Genomic DNA, 24,798 nt, shown 5'->3' on the forward strand with positions numbered 1-24,798 from the left:
ATTTGGAAGATATGGTTAAACCAAGAAAAAGGAAAACCGATATCATCGAATAAGGCAAACCTAGAAGATCTCTTAACCCACGAATATAAAAGGGATTGAGGAGATGCTTCTGAGGTTTAGCCGTTTGTGAGAGAAGAATTCGTTCATAGGTTCTTCTATTTTAGAGAGTAAGAGTTTACTCTTGACGGTGAGAAAAGGAGAGAAATAACGTAGAAAACAAGTCGTGTATTGTCTCTTCTTTTGTTTAGGTTAGAAATCGTTTTGGCCTCAAGCTAAGAGTGTGTTCTTAGGCTGTGAGTAACTCCAATTAAGAGTGTGTAATCATCTTAAAGATTTCTAATACAAGTTGATACTCGGTGCGCCGAGTTTTGGGGAATTCTTGTGTTTTCGTGTCCATCTCGTTTTTTCACTTGGTATCAGAGCGGGCATCTTAACCGAGTTGTTACTCAACAAGGTGAAGATCCTATAGAGGAAGATGGATGCATCACGAGAGGTAGCTTTTGTGCAACGGCCAATCATGCTTGGTGAAACAAACTATGGTCACTGGAAAGTCAAGATGAGGCATAGTATTCGAAGTATTAGTGAAGATGCTTGGACTGCGGTTGAAACTGGTTGGACTGAACCATCTACGAAGGGTGAAGATGGAGAAGATGTGCCTAAGCCTAAGGATAAGTGGACTGATGATGAGAAAAAATTGTCCAAGATGAATTCAAGAGCGTTGTCTGCCATCTTTAATTCACTTAATGAAGAACAGTTCAAATTGATACAAGGTTGCAACACGGCGAAGGAGGCATGGGATATGCTTCAAGTGTACTATGAAGGAACCACAAGTGTGAAGAGAAGTAGGCTGGATTCACTCGCATCCCGGTTTGAGAACCTTCGGATGGAAGAAGACGAAAAGGTTAGCTCTTTTAGCGCAAAAATAAGCACCATTGCGAATGAGGCTAGTGTTTTAGGAAAGAAGTACAAGGATAAGAAATTGGTGAAGAAGTTTCTTAGATGTCTTCCACACAAGTTTTCAGCTCACAAGTCTGTGATGACTGTATCTCTTGACACGGACACCATGAGTTTTGGAGAAGTAGTGGGAATGATGAAGGCACATGAGATGGAGTTAGAGCCACAAATTTCTGTCACTGATAAGGGAGTTGCACTTGTTGTTTCTAATAATAGACAGAGGTTTGAGAGTCTGGAAAACTCTGTGAGTATGCTGGTGAAGAATTTCACCAATTCATTGAGAAGAGTTGACAAGGGAAATAGGAGATTTCATGGAGTTTCTCGATCAGAAGAGGGTGTAAGGTCAACAAGAAAAACTGAATTGAGATGTCATGAATGCCAGGGGATTGGTCACTTTAAATCTGAGTGTCCCACCATAAAGAAAAGAGACGTTCAGTGTTTTGATTGTAAAGGTTTTGGTCACTCAAAGATCGATTGTGTGAGTGGACAAGGGAGAAGAGACAGATCTTATGTTAGCTTGACAGATAGTGAATCAGAAAGTGAAGATGAAGATAAAAATGTCAAGGGATTTGTTGCTTTCCCAGCCATGATTCAGGAGTATGACTCATCTGATAGTGAAGACGAGAGTGAAGCTGAAACACTTGCTGTATCTTCAAAAGTCGAAAAAATTGTGGAGGAATCTGAAAGTGACTCTGAGGAAGAAGAAGATCAAGATGTTCTTAGAAGAGAATTTCGAGTAATGTATGAGAACTGCTTGAAAACTAGCAAAGAGAACCTGCAGCTGATAAAGGAGGTGATAGTCTTGAAGGAAACACTTGTAATGGAGAAAGAGAAGAGCACATCACTGGAACAAGAGCTTGCAGAAACGAGGAAGAAGATTCTCATGCTTAATAGTGGAACAAAGGACCTGGAAAAAATCTTGACAATGGGAAGACCTGCAAAGCTCAACCATGGTCTTGGTTATCAAGGAGAAACGTCAATGAGAAAAACGGATTTTGTGAAATTCGTCAAAGGGAACAACACAGAGCCTGTTCCAGCAACTTTCCAGAAAACCAAAATTGAAGGAAAAAATTCACATGGGTGCTACTACTGCGGGAATAATGGGCATATCAAGAAGTACTGCTACAAATTTCAAGCCAAAGTGAGGTGGTTGATAAGTCAAAAGAGGTGTTATCCTTTTTACAATAATTCTTCACGTGTTTTTGTGAGAAAATTGGATTTGTATCAGAATCAAGTTGTTGCAAACACTTCAATGAGATATGTTAAGAGGCAGCCTGAGAAGAATAATCTTACTACATCACCTCAACATCATGGAAAGGGAAACATTGGAAGCATGTCAAAGCAAAAGAATCATATGTCTATGAGAAGAACCACCAATGGTGTCGTGGATCTTCAGGTTGAGCAAGTGGAAGAAGAGAATCATGCTGTTCAGAATTCATATGTCAGAAATCAATTGGAACAAGTTGCAGTGTGTTTCAGCAAGTATGTTAGATCCCTGATGAACACAACATTGAAGATGACGAATGTTGAAGCAGATTTACCTCTGGTTACACCCAAGATTACTCATTTGGAAGCATTGGAACAAACAATCCAGTATGTGTGGGGTATGTCGGATAAGAGGTTATGTGACATTGGTGTTATAAGCTGGATAAGAAGCATCAAGAAGCAAGATGGGATGCCTTTGTCAATACTAGAACGTAAGTTGCTGCTCTCAACACTTTGGATGTGTTTTTTGACTGAATTGTGCCAATCAAGCAGGGGGAGAGTGTTAAAGGGGCAGAGGTCGAATGTTTCGAACTAAAGACTCGATTTGAAGGAGGAAGGTCTGCAATTACGGGGGAGATGCTGAAATTACGGGGGAGACTCATAACCTTTTGTTGGAGTATCTACCTTCCTACCTTCGTCGAGTATGGTGTGCACTTGGTTTGTGTTATAGATTCATGTTCCAGTACAGGAATGCTTGGATTGTCAAATTCAATCAAAAATAGTCAACTGTAAGTGCATGCTTCAGTGGAGACTGAACAGAAGTAAAAGTGTTGAGATTTCAGAATTGCGGGAACAAGATCGAAGATGTTTTAGTGAGACGAAATATTGAAGAAGCATTAATTGATGACGTGGCTCATGTGATATACTTGTGGAGATATGGTTAGTTGTTGTAGAGGATTCGTGCAACCGAAGATCTACAAGATTTGGAAGATATGGTTAAACCAAGAAAAAGGAAAACCGATATCATCGAATAAGGCAAACCTAGAAGATCTCTTAACCCACGAATATAAAAGGGATTGAGGAGATGCTTCTGAGGTTTAGCCGTTTGTGAGAGAAGAATTCGTTCATAGGTTCTTCTATTTTAGAGAGTAAGAGTTTACTCTTGACGGTGAGAAAAGGAGAGAAATAACGTAGAAAACAAGTCGTGTATTGTCTCTTCTTTTGTTTAGGTTAGAAATCGTTTTGGCCTCAAGCTAAGAGTGTGTTCTTAGGCTGTGAGTAACTCCAATTAAGAGTGTGTAATCATCTTAAAGATTTCTAATACAAGTTGATACTCGGTGCGCCAAGTTTTGGGGAATTCTTGTGTTTTCGTGTCCATCTCGTTTTTTCATCAACAACCTACTACTGCCAGCCAAAACCCTTCTCAACCCACCCAAAACCCTTCTCAACCCTGCCAAAACCCTTCTTTTAGCCAACATGGTCCAACTCAGTCTCAAGCCACCCCAAATGCCAATAGGGAGAGAAGGCAATGGACCAACTTAGATGATCTAGTGTTGATAAGCGGCTGGTTAAATACATCCAAGGATGTGATTGTGGGTAATGACCAAAGGTCAGGCACCTTCTGGAAGAGGATTTCTGACTACTATTCAGCATCTGAACATGTATTGAATGGTGCTGGATGGCTGGCAAATACGGTAGTAGTCAAGAAGAAGAATGGGAAATCCAGAGTATGTGTGGACTTTACGGACCTTAACAAAGCATGCCCGAAGGATAGCTTCCCTCTCCCTCATATTGATAGGTTGGTGGAGTCAACCTCGGGGCATGAATTGTTAACTTTCATGGACGCATTCTCCGGATATAATCAAATATTGATGCACCCAGAAAATCAGGAGAAGACAACATTTATAACAGATCAGGGAACGTATTTTTACAAGGTAATGCCCTTCGGACGGAAGAACGCATGCGTGACGTACCAACGCCCGGTGAACAGAATGTTCTCCGATCTTCTAGGAAAAACGATGGAAGTCTACATTGATGACATCCTGGTAAAATCCTTGGATTCCAGTTCGCATGTCGAGCACCTCCGAGATTGTTTCGCAATCCTTAATAAATTCGGGATGAAGCTGAATCCGTCAAAATGTACCTTTGCGGTACCATCCGGGGAATTCTTGGGATATATAGTCACAGAAAGAGGGCTAAAGGCTAACCCCAGACAAATAAAGGTTTTTTTGTCTATGAGTTCGCCGAGTAACGTAAGGGAGGTGCAGCGTCTAAATGGAAGAATTCTTGCGCTTAATAGATTCATCTCCCGGTCGACGGAAAAGTGCCTGCCATTCTTCCAGCTCCTGAAGAAAGGAAGCAAGAACTTCGCATGGACTGAGGAATGCAAGCTCGCCTTCGGGTTGTTGAAGCAGTACCTTGCCAACCCTCCTGTGTTGGCTAAACCAGAGCTGGGGGAGCCACTTTTCCTTTACGTAGCATTCTCGAACTACGCTGTCACTGGAGTGTTAGTTCGGGAAGAAAGAGGGGAGCAAAGGCCCGTTTATTATATTAGTAAAACATTCATATGAGCTGAAGCTAGTTACCCCATGCTGAAAAAATTGGCACTTGCCGTGATAACGTCGGCTAGGAAACTAAGACCATATTTCCAGTCCTACACAGTGGTGGTCCTTACGTCTCAGCCACTCCGCACCATACTTCATAGCCCGAGTCAGTCCGGAAGAATGGCTAAGTGGGCGATCGAGCTTAGTGAGTATGATTTGGAGTTCCGAGCTCGAACGTCGGCGAAGTCCCAGGTATTGGCAGATTTCCTAATAGAGCTACCGTTGGCAGATCTTCAGAAGGGAAACAATGCGAACACACCCTGGGTACTGCACGTCGATGGGGCCTCGTCCAAACATGGAAGTGGGATAGGAATTCGATTACGGTCACCCACGAATGAGGTGTTCGAACAGTAGTTCCGGCTTGCTTTTGATGCCTCTAATAACAAAGCGGAGTATGAATCTCTGATGGCTGGACTTCGCCTAGCTTTAGGGATTAGTGTACAGCGGCTGCACGCATTCTGCGACTCCCAGTTGGTCGTCAGCCAGTTATCAGGGGAGTATAAGGCGAAAGACGAGCGTATGGGGGCTTACCTAACTCTGGTCCAGGAGTTGGTTTCTAAGTTCATTCATTTCGAGCTGAATAAGATTCCTAGAGCCGAGAACTCAGCCGCGGATTCTTTGGTGTCTCTGGCGTCAACGTCGGATCCAACTACGACCAGAGTCATCCCAGTAGCAATACTCGAGCATTCGAGTATTCATTCTGAGAAGATCGAAGTGAATGTGCTCACAAGATCCATGCAGCGTCGTCTAGATCGAGGGGAACCTTTACTCGAACTTCCGGTAGTCAAGCGAGCTAAAAGATCTCGCGCCCGAAGCCTGGAAGCGGAAGCTCCTCGCATGCAAGATGGGTGCGATCCCGGGGCCAACGCCGGAGGCATAAGCCCTCAACGTGAAGTGGATTCCGAAGTGGTCCCCAAGCTTGGGGGTGAGGGGGATATGAATGAGGAATTCTCACCCCAAATCCTGGATTTGAGAACTCCTATTCTAGATTATTTACGTAAGAATGAACTGCCCAATAACAAGTGGCAAGCTAGAAAGATTAAAGTTGTTAGCGCGAGGTTCTGCCAGCATAACAGTGGCCTGCTTCGGAGAAGTATTGGGGGGCCTTACTTGACATGTGTGGCTGGCGATGATCCTGGTATTTTGCTAAGAACGGTTCACGACGGACCAAATGGTAACCATTCTGGGGCAAGGACATTGGCCTTTAAGATTAAGCGGCAAGGATTCTTTTGGCCTACAATGCTGGCAAACTGCGAGACATTCGTTAGAAATGTGACAAATGCCAGAGGCATGCTCCTACATTTCACCAGCCTTCCGAGCTGTTGTCCTCTATCTCTTCTATATACCCGTTTATGAGGTGGTCTATGGATATCGTGGGCCCACTCCATACTTCAACTAGGGGAGTGAGATTCCTGTTGGTACTTAAAGATTACTTCTCCAAATGGGTGGAGGAAGCAGCGTACTCCACCATCGGTGGGGGCCAAGTCAAACAGTTTGTGTGGAAAAAGATTGTTTGTCGGCACGGATTTTCTTACGAAATCATAACTGACAACGGGTCGCAATTCATATCCCAGCAGTTCGAGGTATTCTGTGCGCAGCTGAAAATAAAACTTAGCAAGTCTACTCTGTGGTATCCGCAGGGGAACGGGCAATGAATAAAGTAATCTTATCTAACTTAAAGAAACGCCTCGATGCACATAAAGGTCGGTGGGCGGAGGAGCTACAAGGGGTTTTATGGGCAATCCGAACAACCCCTCGGCGATCAACTAAAGAGTCACCGTACTCACTTGTATATGGAGTAGAAGCAGTTATCCCAGTCGAACTAGAAGTACCCGGGTTCGGGTGTTGCTAAACCTTGGGATGAGTCTGGAGAACGACGAATTTCTAAAGAACTCCCTGGATACTATTAACGAGAGGTGAGATCAAGCCATGATCCGCTTATAGCACTATCGAGACGCCACCAGGTCGGCGACTTGGTTCTCTAGAAGGTTTACGAGAACACAAAGGAGCTAAACGCCGGAAAACTGGGTGTTAATTGGGAAGGGCCTTACAAGATAACATCTGAAGTGCGAAACGAAGTTTACCGCCTAGAGGACCTAACGGGAAGACCAGTTCCTAGGTCCTGGAACGCGATGCACTTAAAGTTATATTTTACTTAAAAAACCATGCTCTTTGTAATCGAACTACGGTCGGCTTGATCCCAATCTGTTTGGGTACGTAGGCAGCCTATTCAAAATACGTCCAGCTCGTATTTAAAATAAAAATTAAGATGTCAGTTCGATTTCTCGCATTCTACAGTTTAAACAATCTAGTGCAAGATCGCAAAAGTACGAGCTAATACGAGCATAAGAATACTTAGTAGAGTATACTAATAAAAAACGGAATGAAATTGAGCGAAGCAAAGCAAATGGGTGAGACCACCGAGGTCAAAAAGCACGCTAAGCATAGCAAAAACATAAGAAACAATCGAAGAAATAGTCTTTAAAGATAAGCAACAAACGGGTGGTCAAAGACCAAACAACCCCGATCAGTTCAACTCGCCGGCTTCCGAGCTCGGAGGAGGGTCATCAGCGACAGTCGCTTCGGGGGCCTTTGGATCAGCGCCTTTGAGAGAGGGTAGAGCTGGCATCCCTTCGGTTGCACCGGGCCATACGCGCTCGATGTCCTGAGTCGAGACATTGGCAGGATTAGTCTCCCACTCATCTATCAGAAGGGGGGCAGATGCCGAACCCAGCTCGAGCTCGGGGGGAGTATCTGCCCTGTATTTATCAAAATCCCTAGGATTGAATTTAGTTTACAGTACCTCTTTTGCAGTCTGGAGGGCTTCGATTTCGTCCCTTTTAAGAGTTTCAAGCTCGAACTGCAGGTCGACAATCTCCCGAGACTCTATCTCCTCCACAAGCATCCGGTTGGCTATAATTTCAGCAGATCGAATTGTGGCGGGAACTAAGCGGTTGTGGTCGCTGAGAAAGACGTGCACGCCCACTGCTGCCTGCCGAAGTTGTGTCGGGTCTCCCTCCGCTCCTCTCGGCGAGCTCTCGCTATTTCAGCATGGAACCGAACTTCCATCGCATGGTTACTAAGCCGCAGTTCTTCAACCTCCCTTTTAGCAAGGTTCTCTGCCTCAATAGCCTAGAGGTACAGTTCCCCGGCTTTTTGCTGTTTGCATCCAGCATCTTCGAGGGAGGCTTCTGCTATTCATTGCTCGGACTCCACTAGCTTCAGGCGGGAGTTGGACTTCTTAGCTCTTTCAACCTCAAGGTGGTTCGCCGCTTCGGCAGCAGTGAGGCGTTTAACCCGCTTCTCTAGTTCAGAAATAGGGGAACGAAGTTTCTTGACATCCCTGGCATCAGGGTTGGAAAGCAACTGGTGCTCGTAGCTCGCGACCGCACTGTTGAACTCAATCAGGGTCTGCGTGGAAATAGAAATTTAGTCAAAAGGTTGAAAAAGCTCGGAATCCTTGGACTTGGTTAGGAGCGGTCATTACCTCCCTAACCTTCTCCGCAAAATGGAAGTAATTCTCCCAGTTGACTTTGACCATGTCCTGGAAGAAGGGCACCCGAGCTCCAGGTCGGCTGAAACTACGCATCATGTCTGCAAGCGACTTCAGAGGAGTTGGTAAAAGTAGTTGTAAGCAACATTGGGAGTAGAGAGAGCTAAAGCGTGGCGGCGAGAGCAAATACCTGGTAACTCGCGCCGAGGTTCGCCTTTCTGGCCAGCAGCGGGGGGAAGGGGAGTAGTCCCCTTCGAACTGGCTTCAGCTCGTTTCGCGGCCGAGCTAGTTTCAGGTCGCTTCGCCGAATCACTCGTGCGGGGGCAAGAAGTCTCCTGAGATACCGGAGTTGAGTCCGGGGCCTTCCTTTTCTTGGAAGCCTCGCTCGCTTCTTTTCCCTCTTGGGTGCTTGCATGAGTGGGGGGCTCGGAGATGGCATCCCCCGAAGCAGACGTAGAATCAAGCGCAGCCACCAATAGGTGACCCCGAGGTTCAGGTGGAGCAGTTGAGCAGGGGCTCTCCTCCTTCGCAAGAGTCTTAGACTTTCCCTCAGCAAGAGCAGCAGCCATCTGTTTCTTCAGCTCCCTCTCTCGGATCTCCGCCTGCTTCTTGTAGGCTCTTTCCTCTCGATAGTTCATGTTTCGGGGGCGTACGGGCTGCGGAGAGCTGGTGACGAGAGAGCTGGTGGGATTGCGGGCTCCGGACTCCTGAATTCTGTGGGAGGGGAAGGAGTCCCAAGCAGTCTGACCACCGCAGAAGCTTAGAAAGCAGTCAGCAAAGGTGCAGGATAGGGAGCCTCGCTCTAGGTTAGCTGGGAACACAAAAAGTAAAGATTAGAATCTGAATAAATACGCAAAGTAAAAAAGAAAGTAAGGCAGTTCGGTGCCCCTCCGAAGTTTTACCAATTTTCAGGGACCACTTTGGAATAAATAAGTCCGCCAGTTCTCCGAATGTGAAGCTGTCAACAGGGAAGTAGAAGTAACCACTCCGCCAGTTATCATCCTTCTCGGGTAAGTCGTCTAGAACCCGGAACCCGGCCAGTGGACTGAGGTAGAAGGTCCCTTTAGTTCTCCCTCCTTTAATGGTGTACAAATGGAGGACGTCTTGGAAAGTCAGGAGGTACACGTGCTCTTCCGCTAAAGTCTGAAGGCATAGGATGGTACGGATGAAGTTCGGGCATAACTGCGGAAGTGATACGCCCAAGACATACATTGCGTTTACTAGAAGCTCCGGCAGCGGCAAGTAAAGCCCGCAGTTGGAGAACATGACCTCGTAGGCACAACAGTACCCTTCCATAGGATCCTCTGGTGACTGTTCGCCGCAAAGGAAGTGGACGCCTATAAGGTCATCCTCCATGATCATGGACGGCGGGTGGGGACCAAACTTCCCTGGAATAGTGTCCTCGATTGGCTGGCTCGTCTGCTTGCGAGGAGACATCTTGCGCAGTAAAGTTCGTCGGCGAAGGATCGAAGGTTGACAAGTAGTGGTTCCGGCGAGTTAAGTAATCGGAGGAGATGTAAATCACGACGGAAACAAAGAACAAAGTCTGAAAGGAAGTGAAAAGAGAAGAAACTCGGGTAAAGGAATGTATGTACCTTTTATAGCCGATTCGTCCTTTGAGAGTAATGATGGCCTAGGGAAGCTAAAAGGTCGAGACGCGGTAAACCGAAAAGGCAACCGCGAATCGAGGCAAATCAATCATGGCGATACGGGGATCTTGGTTCCCAAAAACGTGTCTTCCACACTATAACCATTTCGAAAGACTTGGGGTGTAAACTGTGGGCACCAGAATTGGCACCTCGCAGCCAGTAGGGCTCTTTATGGCCCAGGCCCAGTAGAAATGAATCACGAATAAACCAAAGGGCCCGCCTACGGTTGAGCTGGGAACTGGCGGGTAGAAGTTAAGGCGAGATCGTAACGAACGAACTAATGAGTCAACGGAGCTGTAAGATCGCGGGATATCCGGACAGGAGATCACGCCCAGTTTGATTATCTTAGGACCTAAATATAAAGGGAATGAGGGATGATATGTAAGGGGTCAAGAAAAAGGATATACAAAAAATCAATAAAAGCTAAAGTTTTCACTCTTACATTCGTATTTCCAAAGCTATTTCCAGTTCGAGTTCGGGCAATATTATTCAGTTCCCCACTTAGTACGTTCTAGAACCTCATGTGGAATTAGCTCCCACAAAATGGTGCAGTCTTTCAGCAATGAATCCTACTAGCAACACTTCAAGCAAGAAAAGGAAATCTCAGGATGCTCAACCATCTTCTGGTTCTGTTGTTAATGAACAAGAGAGCAGGCCTGAAGGTGTTAAGGCAATGAAAGCAAGAAGGTATAGGGGAAAAGAGAAGGCTGGAGCTTCTTGTGAGTATCCAACCCTGTGGGAGAATAAACAGAAGATGTCGATACTTGACACTCTCTTAGCCAAGAACCAACCACTGTGGGAGAATAAACAGAAGGACAATGAGGCAAAGAAGGAACTTCAAAAGATGTCGATACTTGACACTCTCTTAGCCAAGAACCAACCACTTGATGAAGATGTAAAAGCTCTTAATAAAAAGCTCATGGCTGAACTATTCTAAGTATTAACTAAGTATTAACTGTCTAAGTAGCTAAGTTGTTTGAAATATGGTAATGTAAGAGTTGTATGAAAGATCAAAATATCTAAATTGTTTAAATTGGGAAATGTTTGAGTTTTATGTATTATCTAAATGTCTGACTTGTTGTTTGTAATATGGAAATGTCGAGTTCTTTGTAATATGATTGTATCTGATGTTTGAAATATATTAATGTAATATTTGTTTGAATCCAAATTAGATCCGAGTTGGTGCTAAGTTGTCTAACTACTTCACATTACTTGTGTATCATTTCTGTCTACTTCATATATTCTCATTCATACTTGTGTATCATTTCTGTCTAGTTCACATTTTCTCATTCATACTTGTGTATCATTTCTGTGTAGTTCATATCTTCTCATTGATACTTGTGTATCATTTCTGTGTAGTTCATATCTTCTCATTCATACTTGTGTATCATTTTTGTGTAGTTCATATCTTCTCATTCATACTTGTGTATCATTTCTGTGTAGTTCATATCTTCTCATTCATACTTGTGTATCATTTCTGTGTAGTTCATATCTTCTCATTCATACTTGTGTATTAGTTCTGTGTAGTTCATATATTCTCATTCATACTTGTGCATTTCTGTGTAGTTCATATCTTCTGATTCATACTTGTGTCTCATTTCTGTCTAGTTCATATCTTCTCATTCATAATGATTATGTATTGTGTGGAACTATCTTTCTGTTTGTTTGTTTTCAGGTGAAGCAATAAATGGGGCAAGATTATTCATACTCTTGGGATTCATCTTAAGATCAAAGTCACCACAACACAGAGGACACTACAGAAATGGAGACTGAAGCATACATCTTGATGGATGAAGCTCATAGTAGAAGTAACATTGTGGGCAGAACTGAACCAGAGATTGAGGTTGGCTTTCCTAACATCTGTTATTGTGGTGGGCAGCCTCTACTTCAGACCTCATACACCAGAAATGATCCGGGGAGAAAGTAAGTGGATGTGCCTAATTTATGATATGCATGTCCTCTTCCTTGTCAGCCATGTCAATAATTGTATGATATTGTTATTGTAGGTACTTCACTTGTGAGAATGTATCAGATGGAGATATGCATATCCATAAATGGTGGGATGTGGCAGTGATGGAAGAGATTAGAGAAAGGGCCAGAGTTTATGAAGTGGACCTTAAAGAGCACAGAGAACAAGAGAGTATAACTGAAGAGAAGATTGTTAAGCTTGAGAAGCTTGTAGCTGAGTTGCAGAAGAGTAAGCTTGATGAGGGATATGAGTTGCTTATTGGTGGTGGCACCATAACTGTATTCGTCTTGTTTCTGTCAATACTTCTGTATTGTAGGTCAGATTATGTTTGAGAAAATATCATGTAATAGAAATGGTTGGTTGGTTATTCGGATGAAACGGTTGGATATTTGTATATCACATGAGTTTGTTCTCATGTGTCACGAGAAGTGTATGATTGAAATGTTGTTTTGTGGTTCTATTGTTCTCCTCTTTTGTTGTTTTATATGTCACAAGACTTTGTTTAATATATCACATGAATTTGTTTTATATATCACAAAACTTCTATATAAAAGAAGGAAACCTATCCCCAACTCACAATCGCTTATCACATTCCTTTCCTTCATCAACATTGAAATATTTTCAGAACCTTTACTCCCAAACTTTTTTCTCTCTAATTAAACCATTTACCAACACATAAATCTCTTCCAAAACTCAACCAACCTTTTCTCTTATTTTCTCTAAAATTACATATTCCACAAACACAACCATCGTCTCTTATTTTCTCTAAATTAACATCTTCCACAAACACATAATGGCTTCCTCTTCCAACAATTTTCATTATCATTATAACTCAAATAATGATGATGATTTTGACAAATATTATCAAGACCTATTTGATAATCAAGTAGATGCAACATTAGAAGATATACCGCCGGAAAGAAAAAAACGTACATATATCAAAAGAAATCGGGAAGAAGGCCACGAACGTTTGTGGAATGATTATTTTAGTGATAATCCTACTTACCCGGAGAGGCTATTTCGAAGACGATTTCGAATGAATAAAGCATTGATCCTGCGTATTGTCAATCGCCTCTCTACAGAAGGTCCATATTTTCAACCGAAAAAGATGCAACATTCCGAAATGGTATATCACCGCTCCAACAATGTACTGCAGCAATTCGATTATTAGCATAGGGCAGTGTGACGGACACAGTTGACGAATATATACGTCTTGGTGAAACGACGGCTCGTAAGTGTTTGGAACATTTTGTTGTCAAAATTGTTGACTTGTTTGACGATGAATACCTAAGGCAGCCAACGGAAGAGGATCTCCAAAGGCTACTCTATTTTGGAGAACAACGGGGATTTCCAGGGATGGTTGGCAGCATCGATGTAACGCCCCGACCGCCATCTCTTCAGTGGGCCCCATGTTCACCACCAGCCCATGGGCCCACCTCTCTTAATGGGCCTCACGTCCTCTCACTAGGCCCATGCGCCCACTAATACCCGACAGCCGGTTAGCTATGTCCGGAAGGCTTAAAGACTTGTTTACTGACCCTACAAATCACCACATGATCTTTCCCTGTGTTTTGGCCTCACACACACAGTTCCGACAACCACTTCCCGGAAGGTCACCCAACCTTTGACTACTCCAACATAAGCACGCTTAACTGTGGAGTTCTCTCAGGACCCTTGACCGAAAAGATAAGTGCACTTTTGTAACATAGGTGGCCAAATTAATTCATTTAAGCCTCTCCGCAACCGGGGTCTCACAATTCTCCCCCATTAACAGACTGCAACGTCCTCGTTGCGCACAACGATCGTCACCCCCTGACAGTGTAAGCCCACCACTCCACACTTGTCTGGGTTCGGCTCTGATACCACTTGTAACGACCCGACAGCCATCTCTCCAGTCGGCCCCATGTTCATCACCAGCCCATGGGCCCACGTCTCTTAATGGGCCTCACGTCCTCTCACTAGGCCCAGGAGCCCACTAATACCCGACAGCCGGTTAGCTACGTCCGGGAGGCTTAAAGACTTGTTTACCGACCCTACAAATCACCACATGATCTTTCCCTATGTTTGGGCCTCACTCACACAGTTCCGACAACCACTTCCCGGAAGGTCACCCATCCGTTGACTACTCCAGCATAAGCATGCTTAACTGTGGAGTTCTCCCAAGACCCTTGACCGAAAAGATAAGTGCACTTTGGTAACATAGGTGGCCAAACTAATTCATTTAAGCCTCTCCGCAACCGGGGTCTCACAATCAATTGCATGCATTGGGGGTGGAAAAAGTTTCCAACCGCATGGAAAGGTATGTATTCTCGAGGTACTGAAAAACCAACTATTGTTTTGGAGGCGGTTGCTTCACAAGATCTCTGGATATGGCACGCGTTTCTTGGGGCATCCGGTACTTGTAACGATTTAAATATTCTTGATCAATCACCCGTATTCAATGACATTATACAAGGTCAATCTCCCCAAACAAACTACTATGTCAACGGAAGGGAGTATAACATGGCTTACTATCTTACGGATGGTATTTACCCCGACTTGGCGACATTTATTCAATCCATCCGACTACCTCAAAGCCCAAAACATTCTTTGTTTGCAAAACGTCAAGAATCTGCACGGAAAGATGTTGAGCGTGCATTTGGAGTCCTCCAAGCAAGATTCGCCATTGTTAAGAATCCATGTCTTTTATGGGAAAAAGGCAAAATAGCATATATGAGAGCATGTCTCATACTCCATAATATGATTTTCGAAGATGAACGACATTCATACACTCTCTTTGACGAACAAGAATTTCAAGAAGGTGCTCCGGATCTTACGTTTTCAAATAATATGGCGACAAATCTCGACGGTATAGGTGATCGTCGCAGAAGAATACATGATAAACAAGCTCATCACCAATTGAAAGAGGATTTGATTGAGAACATATGGACTAAATTTGGCCATCTTCCAAATGATTAAAAGCTTTATAAACTTTGTATTAATTTCATAAAATGTTTTGTGCTTCAATTAATATGTTTCTATCTATTAATGTTTGTCATTTTAATGTTTATTATTTCTAATTTTGTGTTTCTCATTTTTATCATAATTGTTTTTTTTAAATAATAATTTTGATTTGAATTGTATTTTCTATATATTACAATTTTGAAATATGTTTTATGTTTATTTTTATAAGTTTTCAATTTATTATTAATTTATTTAATTTAAAATTTTAACAATATATATTAATATTATTATATTATTAAAACTTTAAGATACTAGAGATTTAACCAATAATCAACTCAAAATCAAAAGTTCTTAACTTACACTATTTAATTATTAATATACCTATTAATGTCTAAGATACATCCTCAAGAATACACCCTTAAAGATGCTCTTATAATGTTATACTCACTCTCTCTCTCCCCCACTTCGTCTTCTTCTTCTTCTTCCTCCTTTTCTCTTTCCATTGTTTGCAAAAGCTTCGTTGTTAACAAAGATTCAAATCAACTATTTTTATATTTTCCCTTAGATCAACTCGGAATAACCTTTGGACTGTAATTCAGTGGACAATCCCTTAGGGCATGAACATTGGTGTATACAATAATTTGGTTCCATTATTATTTTAATAGTATTTATGATGTAGGACAAATGTTTAATTTTGGTCCATGAGCATTGGTGTATATAAGTTTTTTTTCCCACAATTGTAATAAACATATTTTGAGTTTATTAAAATAAATAATTTTAATTAATAAGTAAAAACATATTAAATATGGATTAATATTAAACATTATAAAATTACAAAGTTACAAAAAGTATTAAGATGGAAAAACATACAATTAAGACATTATAAATATAAAACATAAAGCATACAAACATTAAACCAACATTTTATTGAATTCATAGAAATGTAAAACTTAATCTTCATTATCTTGTTGATGTCCAAAATTAGTCCAAATATGCTCTATCAAATCATGTTTTAATTGTTCATGACCTTGTTTATCCCGAACTCTTGTTCTACGAGTAATCATTGTGCCTATATTTGAACCCACACCGGCGGTACCAACGGTATATGTTTGATCGACATCTTCTCCGTGTTGAAATTCAGAAATCTTACGGACATTGTATGTATGTCGTTCATCTTCAACAATCATATTATGGATTATTATGCATGCTCTCATAACATTTGCCATTTTTTTATCCCATAAAGGAGAAGGATTTTTAATAACGGCAAACCTAGCTTGCAAGACTTCGAAGGCACGCTCCACATCTTTCCGCACAGCTTCTTGTTTTTTAGAAAAGAGTGAATTTTTCATACCTTGTGGGAGTCGGATAGATTGAATAAAAATGGGCCATTTTGGGTAAATACCATCAGTGAGAGAGTACGCCAAATTGTACTCCCTTCCGTTGACAAAGAAATTGACTTCCGGAGCTTGACCATTTATAATGTCATCAAAAAGATTAGAACGATCTAGAATATTAAGGTCGTTCATAGAACATGGAGCTCCAAAAAATGCATGTCAAATCCAAAGGTCATATGAAGCTACCGCTTCCAACACGATTGTAGGTTTTCCGGTTGATCGTGAATATATACCCTTCTAAGCTGTGGGACAATTCTTCCAGCCCCAATGCATACAGTCACTGCTCCCAATCATCCCAGAAAATCCACGTTGTTCATTTTGATGGAGTAGTCTTTGTAGGTCTTCTTGTGTGGGACGTCTTAAGTATTCATCGCCAAACAAAAAGATTATTGCAGCGGTAAACTCGTGCAAACATTTTCGAGCTGTTGAAGCACCAATTCGTATATACTTGTCCACCGTGTCACACGCACAACCATATGCCAATTGACGAATTGCTGCAGTACATTTTTGTATTGGTGAAAGGCTAGGCCGTCCTGCAGCATCTTTGGTTTGTTGGAAATATTGGACTTCGGTAGATAGACGGTGTACAAGACGCATGAACAATGACTTGTTCAATCGAAAACGTCGCCGGAATAAATTGTGCGGGTATGTTGGAGTTTCACTAAAATAATCATTTCAAAGATTATTGTGGCCTTCTTCACGGTTTCTTTGGATAAAAATGCATTTCTTTTGCTTGGTGTGTTCTTCCAAGAGGTTATAATTTTCTTAAAATTTTGGTAATACGCATCAAATGGATCATCCTCATCTCTTTGGTAGTGAAAATGATTTGAAGATGATGCAATGTTTTTGCAAGAAAATTGTGAGAAAGTTAAAGAGAAAATGTGAGAATGTGAGAAAGTGAGAAAGTGAGAAAGTGAGAAACTGAGATTAAAAATTTTAAACTCGAGGATGATCGTTGAGAAATTGAAAGTGTGATAGAAAGAGAGAAAAAGTGAGAAACGAATGTGAGATAGACAAATTGAGAAAGTGTGATAGGAAGAGAAGTGGCTTTGCATTTTCTTTGCAATTGAGAAGTTACATATATATATATATATATATATTGCTTCGTTCTTGTCCTACACAACCCACCCGTGACGAGTGAATACAAAGTAAATAGAACAAGTTGTTTTCAATAACACAACAACACAAAAGACTTCACCTGTGAACAAGTGATTTTCACCCGTGAACAAGTATAGACAACATACAACAACACTTTTCAATCCACTTGTGATGCTTATACAATCCCGTGACCAACACATCTCAATCGTCAACAAAAATATCAAGAACCATGAATGAGAAAGGTACAACTAGTCATTACAAAGTATGTTTATACAACAACAACTAGGACAAGAATACAAGACATTCCATAGAACATTTTCTACTTAAACATTAAAGCTATTACAAAAGCAGCAAAGGTCATTATAGCAATAACTAAAGCAAATGCATTATTTTTCTTAACTAGATCTCCTACAACCTTCTCTAACTTAACCAACTTATCTTCAACTTCAGTGTCAGTAAGAGAGTTCAAGCTGTCCTTATCTTGAATCTCCTCCATGACAGCTTCATCCCACCATTTGTGTATGTGCATGTCTCCATCTTCAACATTGGGACATGTAAAGAACCTGCAAATAACATATATAAATTATCAGATGAGTGTATTGAATAACAGCAAATGTCTCTTGCAATTTAGAAAACGTCTCTGAGACTTAGCAAGCACCCTACCTTCTTCCTCTATCATTGAGGTTGTAGCAAGTAGATAGCACATGTCTTCCACCACAATAACACACCTTTGGAAACCCAAACTCAACCTCAGTTTGAGGAGGGTACTGAAGGTTCTGAGCCATGATGAATCTACTCTCTTCTTCATCCATGTGAATAGCCCTGTTGATCAAGGTACTCTCCCCTTCATCAATCAATATCAAAGCGTCTGTTTCCATGTCTTCAATGTCCTCATGCAAATCATATTAATCTTCGGATGATGGCTGAGAGTAGATGTAGTCATGGACCATCTGGTTTAAACCTCAGAAAACAACAACAAATATAACATTAGAGAAAACATAAGTAGTCAGACAACAATGAATGATCAATGCAACAGGAAACAGATGCATAAGCACTTTGAGACATACTTTGAGATATGCAACAGAAACTAAAGCATAAGCACAAACTATATTGAATACTTTGAGTCATACTTTGAATTATGCAACAGAAACTAAAGCATAAGCACAAACTATATTGTATACTTTGAGTCATACTTTGAGACATACAACAGAAAACTAAAGCAAACAAAACATAAGTTATCATATCCAAAAGCAAACAATGGACTCAGAAAATGTTAAGATCACATAATATTTATATATATGAAACAGAAATGACAATGAAAGCTGATTACATTATAATAGCATATATATATATATATTATTACACAAAAGCCGATTACATTATAATAGCCAAAAGGATACATAATCAAATATATCTAACATAATCAGAATACATAAACTGAATAAAACATGAAGTCTCAGAAATACTGAGACACTATCTTTTGCTCGATAACTTCCTCAGAAACACTAAGTGGTTCCTTTTTAGCAAGAAGTGTATCTAAGATAGCAAGCTTTTGTAATTTCTCGGTTTCAACCATCTCCTCTTTTTTGATTTCCCACATGCTCCTATAATCAGCAACATCCTTCCCTTGAGCACTACTCCTTTTAGCCTTTGCAGCCTTCACAGCTTCAGGTCTTATCTCACATTCTTGGACATTGCTGGTCACAGATTGTGATGCTTCTTCAACTGGCTTCCTCTTTGTTGTGCCTTTGGGTTTAGCAGTGTTGATAGTGTTGAGAGACATACACTTCTGTTCAAACCTTAACATGCACCAATAACGTTCCATTGTAAACTTTGACTTTGTAGTCAGAATGATATATCTCATGAGCCACCTTAAGGACATCATTCTGTGGCTGTCCTGAACTGTTTTGTCTCTTTGCGGTTGCATAACTTCCACATAACTTGTTTTCAAAATCAATTTTCTTATGCCACCTCTGCTTACAGTTCACCTTCAGTGCTTGTTGACCTCTCTTTGTGGAAGTGGGAGAAGCTGCATAATACTCCCCCACCCTTTTCCAAAAGCAACCAGACTTCTATTGATTCCCAATGATGTTCAGCTATGCACTGATGAGAACTTCATCATCAGCCGGGTTCCATTTCATCATCAGCCGGGTTCCATGCACTAGTATGAAGTTGAATAGAAGATGGTGGGGAAGAGAGAAGGATGCTATGAAGTTAAATATGTGAGATAGAAGATGGTGGAGAAGAGAGAAGGATGCTTTCAAGTTTAATAGGTGAGATAGACAATGGTGGAGAAGAGAGAAGGATGCTTTCAAGTAATAACTCATAACCTTCTACCTACATATGTCTAATCAAAAGTTTTTTACATTTAACTCTACCAGAATATTCAGATTTTATAAGTTGTACTAGCTACTTGAGATGGTACTCTCAGTCAATGCTCTTAGCTAGTACTTAAAAACAATATGAATACAGCAAACAAGAATCATAAGTAGCTAGTACACATGCAATAAATCTCAGTCATTATGATAACTAGCTAGTATAGAACCATTGACATCAATTTGCCTCACTCAATGAGCTAACTTGGTTGGAAAAAGTTGCAATTTTTACTTTCTATCTATATCACTTTCTTTAATGAGCCACACTAGCTATTACACCCAAACAACATGAATAGAGCAAACAACAAACATGAACAACATGAATACGGCTAACAACATGCCTAACTATTACACTTTCAACAACCAAATGACAAGCAAACAACAAGCCTAACTATTACAGTTTTACCAAGCAAACGAGAAGTAAATCTGAAGCAAATAAACTTAACTACCAAAGAACAATCTTTCTGTTTTGAACAAGCAAACAACAAGCCTGCCTATTACAGTTTCACCAAGCAAACGAGAAGCAAATCTGAAGCAAATAAACTTAACTAGCAAAGAACAATCATTCTGTTTTGAACAAACAAACAACAAGCCTACCTATTACAGTTTCACCAAGCAAACGAGAAGCAAATCTGAAGCAAATAAACTTAACTACCAAAGAACAATCATTCTGTTTTGAATATGCTAAAACATATAAGTATTGAATATGCTAAAAGGGAATGAGTATCACCTTTAAATGTCGATTAAATTAGTGCTTTCTAGTCTTTTATTATTATATATTCACCAAGTTACGTCACCAAATTACTAAACCATAAACTCTTTAATCAATTAGGTTTGGGAATTTTACTCAAACATCACAAAAAAATAAAAGTATTACTAGATTGGAGGATGGGTAAAACTTTTTTTAAAAGGCAATTGTGCCTTTTTGGGTGTGATAGGGGAGAAAAAGATCACAGAAATGCCACAAAAGTAAAAGTCACGTAAACAGTTTGGAGAGAGTTATTTCAAAGTTTGGAGGGAAGCTTTCTACCTCCGTGATTCACCAAGTTCCTCCTCCAACGTTGAAGACCGGAAAACAGAAACGAAAAATCACTGAGATCTACTATTAGCTACGAGGAAAAAAAAACGAAACTCTTCTTATTCTTCTTCATTAGGTTTTAATTATCTTATTTACTTATCTTTTTTCTTTTTCTATTTATTATTAGTAATGACAGTAATAGTAAATATCGTAAAAACAAAAAGCTTTAAGGTCTTTTTCAAATTTATTTGTGATGTTTGAGTAACACTTTGCTTCAACGTGTTATTTGATTAAACCTCAAGCTTGTATATGCTGTTTCAGTAATTATCTCATTAGGTTTTCAATAATACCACTTACAGTCACTTTCTGAAAAGTATTATCACGTAGACTCACTTTTTCAAACAACAATAATATGAGTAAAATATTTTACGATTTTGGCCTACTAAAGTTCTTATATTATCTAAAATGCCATCAAACTAAACTATTAACTAAATACTTACTCTATCTTCATCTTCCTCTTTCGATTCTTTCTTTTTCGTCATCTTTCTCTTTCTCTTTTCCGTTTCAGTCACTTAATGTTATTATTATTAAAATAGTTTTTATATATTTTTGTACAATACACAGTGATAATATATTTTTATACATTTTAAGATACATTTTGCTGTAAACAATCTCCTCTAATTTCTTTTCCCCTCACCTTTATCGGGCTAATATTGTCCTTTTTGCTCCACCCTCATCATAGATCCATCGTCTTAAACTTCCTCCACCCGTCGCATCGCACACCAAAATAATATCTCTCCATCGCGCCGAAATCGTAAATCTACCTTCTAAACCTTCATTCTCCATCCCGCAATAACACTAGCCAACCAATTTAAACATTCTCGGTTATTGGTGTCATATTCCCCATGTTTCACTAACCAACCAAATATCCCTCGTTCGCCATCCTTCTGCCGCCCTATTCAAAGACCCATGTACATCCTCCCTTCGCTTGAAACCTAGCCAACCAATTAAACTTGCTTCACTGTTTACAGACATCTTTTGTGTTGAAATCACAGACGATGTTACCAGAAAATCCAGGTATTTCAGCCTGCAATAACCAAACAAATTCATGGTGAATTTTTACCCATCTACAAAAGATTCAAAAAACCACAAACCCCTATCCAGAAATGGTTACCTGCGCAGCCATGTCTCCTTAACACACAAACCCAAAACCTAATCTCAGTTTTTATATTGTTTATCCCTAAATACCAACAAACTATAAAACCCCCTATTTCCGTTGTCGCTTAAGCAACGGCTCTCCTACATATGGTGTCTTTAACGTTTTCGATGGTGCCTTTTTTGCTTATTTCCAGTTTCTATTAAAGTTGCACCTTCATGCTCTTTCTTGTTCTTCAACTTCTCTTTCTTGTTCTCCTTCTTCTTGTTCTTCCTCTCACCTACAAAAAATTTACAATAATCCACCACTAGGACAAGCAAGTAATCCTTTACTCCATAAATGTTAACATAAAAACTACACTTACTTATAACATTGGCATTTGGAGAAAGTGGGTCACTAGGCATACCCATATCCATGGTTGTCCCTTGAACAAAAGTGGTTGGTGTCCCGTGAACAAAATAGGTTGGTGTTTGAGGATGGAAACCCATTGGGAAAATGGTTTTCTGTTCACTTTCTTTGACTAGGATGGCGGCAACAGAGATTTCAAGAGCATTCTCTCTTGAATTCATCTCTGCCAGCTTCTTCATTATTAGCTCAAATCCTTTATCTATCGAATCCTTTAGTGAGCTTATAGATGCATAGGGAACTTCATATCCATGTTGATTGACTCCATTAAAAGTTTGTGGAACTCCATATTCAGTGATCAGTCGAGAAATCAAATCTAATTCATACATGCTTTTCCACCATATCTTCTTCTTATCTACGCTTAGACGGTCTCTCCAACTACCAATGATTGGATTAATAGAACCAATTCCATCATCAACACCATCATCAGTTATGCGAGCCAAAAGAGTTTTCTCATCTCAATCCGGTTCCAAAATGCTCATAACATCTTTTGAGTGCACATATATATTTAGTTTCCATGAATTCTTGAAAAATATTAATTTCCAAATTAAGTTTAACTCTAACCGTATTCTTTGCAAGGGCTTCATTGATTTCTTGCAAATTAAAACCTTTCATGCAGCTATTAGTGAATTTGTGCTTACACATCCTTGGAGAGTCCTTCTCTACGGGTACAACTTCTCTCAAAGTGTTACCAAGATGTGGAATACCCTCAAATGCCAGAATCTACAGTTAAAGTTACAATCTGTGAGAGTTAAATGGGAAGAAATAATATTTCAATACGTAAACGCTTGAATCATAGAGATTTACCTCCAAAGGAAGAATGAATCAACAAGCACAAGTTTGTGCTTTCGGTTTGACGGTCCCTTTCAAGTTCTTCATCACGCTCCAAATCCCTTTCATACACTCATCAAATGAATACCGCCCACAGGGAAATTTTTTGCAAACATTGAAATCATCAACAACTCTTAGAAGGAAACTCTCTATGTTTCCATCATCCTTAGAGTGTGCTTTCACTACCTTGCATATCTTTAACTTTAGTTTTATCAGTTCTTTTAAACATCCTCTCAGCAAACGTGAAATCCCCCATTTTCTCATAGTATTTCGGATACTCACGGCAGTCTAATCTAGATAGCAACGCGTGCTGTTTCAAAGAATACCTAATAGATACTCCATTTACCACAAACCAGCTCTCTCTTACCATATCCGTTTTACATGTGCGAAATAAAAGCATCCAGAAGCCTTGCATCAAGTGGTTTGGCTCCTTATGCATGTGAAATATATGCATGAAGTATGAATGCTGCCTGAGCCAACTGATATCTTGTTTAAACGACTCTATGAATTCCACTGTTTGCGTCACAATACGCCTACTTCCTAACTTACAACCCTTTGTGTATTCAGTTGGAGTAAAGAACATTCCTTCTAGCGGTAGTGGTTGGGAATCATCATTGGTATCTTCAGAATCCTCTTTGTTATCCTCACCAAGATCATCACCATCATGATCCTCACCATTATCTTTCTCAGCTGTTTCATACTCACCAAGATCCATATTATCGCCAGCCTTATCCTCACCATCATTATCCTCACCATCATCATCCTCACCCTCATTACCATCACTATCATCATCCTCTACATCATCATGCTCACCAACCTCATAACCATCTTGGCTTTCATTATCAGCAGCCTTATCCTCACCATCATCATTACATGTATCCTGGTAATGCAAACACAATTAAAAATTACTTAGTTGTTCTAGTTCTTCATATTGGTCCGTAGGAAACAAATGTTAGTTGTACTAGTTGATTGTTTCCATTATTCCTAAATTTCTATCAAGCTGTTTTAAAACCATTATAATATATATACCTTATCTTTCCAAGTGATTACCGTTAATAGAAAGTGGAAAATTCTGTTCTTGGTGTATGTTTTGGTTTGTTCAGTTGTGTTGATTTTTTTGGGGGTGTATACTTTGGGAAGGATATGGGTTCAGTTGTTTTGACTATCTCGTGCTTTGTCCTAATCACTTTCCTGCACGATTTTCTGCATATATTTCACTACAAGAAAACATATCAATTTCCGACCACCATTTCCGACCAAAATAATAGTCGGAAATTTTCCGACAAATTTCCAACCATTTTCCCACTAATTTCTGAGGAATTAAAATTCGTCAAAAATTAGTCGGAAATTAGCAAAAATTTCCGACCAAACAAAAGTGGTCGAAAATTTGTCAAATTATTTGGTCGGAAATTTAGTGGTCGTCGGAATTTAGTCGTAACTTCATCGAAACATATATTATTCTTGTTTTTGTATTTTTTATTTTCATAATAAAATAAGTGGTTGGAAATTGGTCGGAAATTCCATAGAATTGGTAGGAAATTTTCCTACAAAATTCCGACAAATACTTCCGACAAATTTTCGAGGATGTTTTTTTGTCAGTAATTTCCGACCAATTTCCGAAGAATATTAATTTCCGACCAAAGAATACCGACAAATTTAATTTTGTCTAAAATTCGTAGGAATATGTCATTTCCGACAAAATTC

The 24,798-nt window shown here is 40.2% G+C and overlaps 3 protein-coding genes and 2 pseudogenes across 3 annotated transcripts; 4 read left to right on the forward strand and 1 right to left on the reverse strand.

Annotated features, from left to right (window-relative positions):
- The first annotated feature begins 475 nt into the window (after positions 1-475).
- LOC111829967 lies at positions 476-6,922 on the forward strand (annotated as a pseudogene).
- A 1,039-nt stretch (positions 6,923-7,961) lies between these two features.
- LOC111829968 (meiosis-specific protein ASY2-like) lies at positions 7,962-9,693 on the reverse strand. Its single transcript, XM_023780286.1, has 4 exons — positions 9,159-9,693; positions 8,447-9,067; positions 8,251-8,357; positions 7,962-8,174 (listed from the first exon to the last, which is right to left on the reverse strand). The coding sequence occupies exons 1-4, from the start codon at positions 9,691-9,693 to the stop codon at positions 7,962-7,964; spliced, it is 1,476 nt and encodes a 491-aa protein (XP_023636054.1).
- Positions 9,694-10,467: 774 nt separating this feature from the next.
- Positions 10,468-10,842, forward strand: LOC111829969. Its single transcript, XM_023780287.1, has one exon. It carries the CDS (start codon positions 10,468-10,470, stop codon positions 10,840-10,842), a length of 375 nt encoding a protein of 124 aa, XP_023636055.1.
- Positions 10,843-11,667: 825 nt separating this feature from the next.
- Positions 11,668-12,250, forward strand: LOC111829970. Its single transcript, XM_023780288.1, has 2 exons — positions 11,668-11,828; positions 11,912-12,250. The coding sequence occupies exons 1-2, from the start codon at positions 11,668-11,670 to the stop codon at positions 12,204-12,206; spliced, it is 456 nt and encodes a 151-aa protein (XP_023636056.1). The 3' UTR covers positions 12,207-12,250.
- A 417-nt stretch (positions 12,251-12,667) lies between these two features.
- Positions 12,668-14,832, forward strand: LOC111829971 (annotated as a pseudogene).
- The last annotated feature ends 9,966 nt before the right edge of the window (positions 14,833-24,798 follow it).

Source organism: Capsella rubella, unplaced genomic scaffold (assembly GCF_000375325.1).
Source record: "Capsella rubella cultivar Monte Gargano unplaced genomic scaffold, Caprub1_0 scaffold_6, whole genome shotgun sequence".
NCBI classification, from domain to species: Eukaryota; Viridiplantae; Streptophyta; class Magnoliopsida; order Brassicales; family Brassicaceae; genus Capsella; species Capsella rubella.

What these genes read in the sequence shown, in the direction of transcription:
- LOC111829969 (XM_023780287.1), top strand. Translation starts at nt 10,468, where the DNA reads ATGAATCCTACTAGCAACACTTCAAGCAAGAAAAGGAAATCTCAGGAT.
- LOC111829968 (XM_023780286.1), bottom strand. Translation starts at nt 9,693, where the DNA reads ATGTCTCCTCGCAAGCAGACGAGCCAGCCAATCGAGGACACTATTCCA. An exon ending in AAAGTGGTCCCTGAAAATTG is followed by an intron (nt 9,068 to 9,158) that starts GTAAAACTTCGG and finishes TTGTGTTCCCAG; the next exon opens with CTAACCTAGAGCGAGGCTCC. An exon ending in TTGCGGAGAAGGTTAGGGAG is followed by an intron (nt 8,175 to 8,250) that starts GTAATGACCGCT and finishes ATTTCCACGCAG; the next exon opens with ACCCTGATTGAGTTCAACAG.
- LOC111829970 (XM_023780288.1), top strand. Translation starts at nt 11,668, where the DNA reads ATGGAGACTGAAGCATACATCTTGATGGATGAAGCTCATAGTAGAAGT. An exon ending in AGAAATGATCCGGGGAGAAA is followed by an intron (nt 11,829 to 11,911) that starts GTAAGTGGATGT and finishes TTGTTATTGTAG; the next exon opens with GTACTTCACTTGTGAGAATG.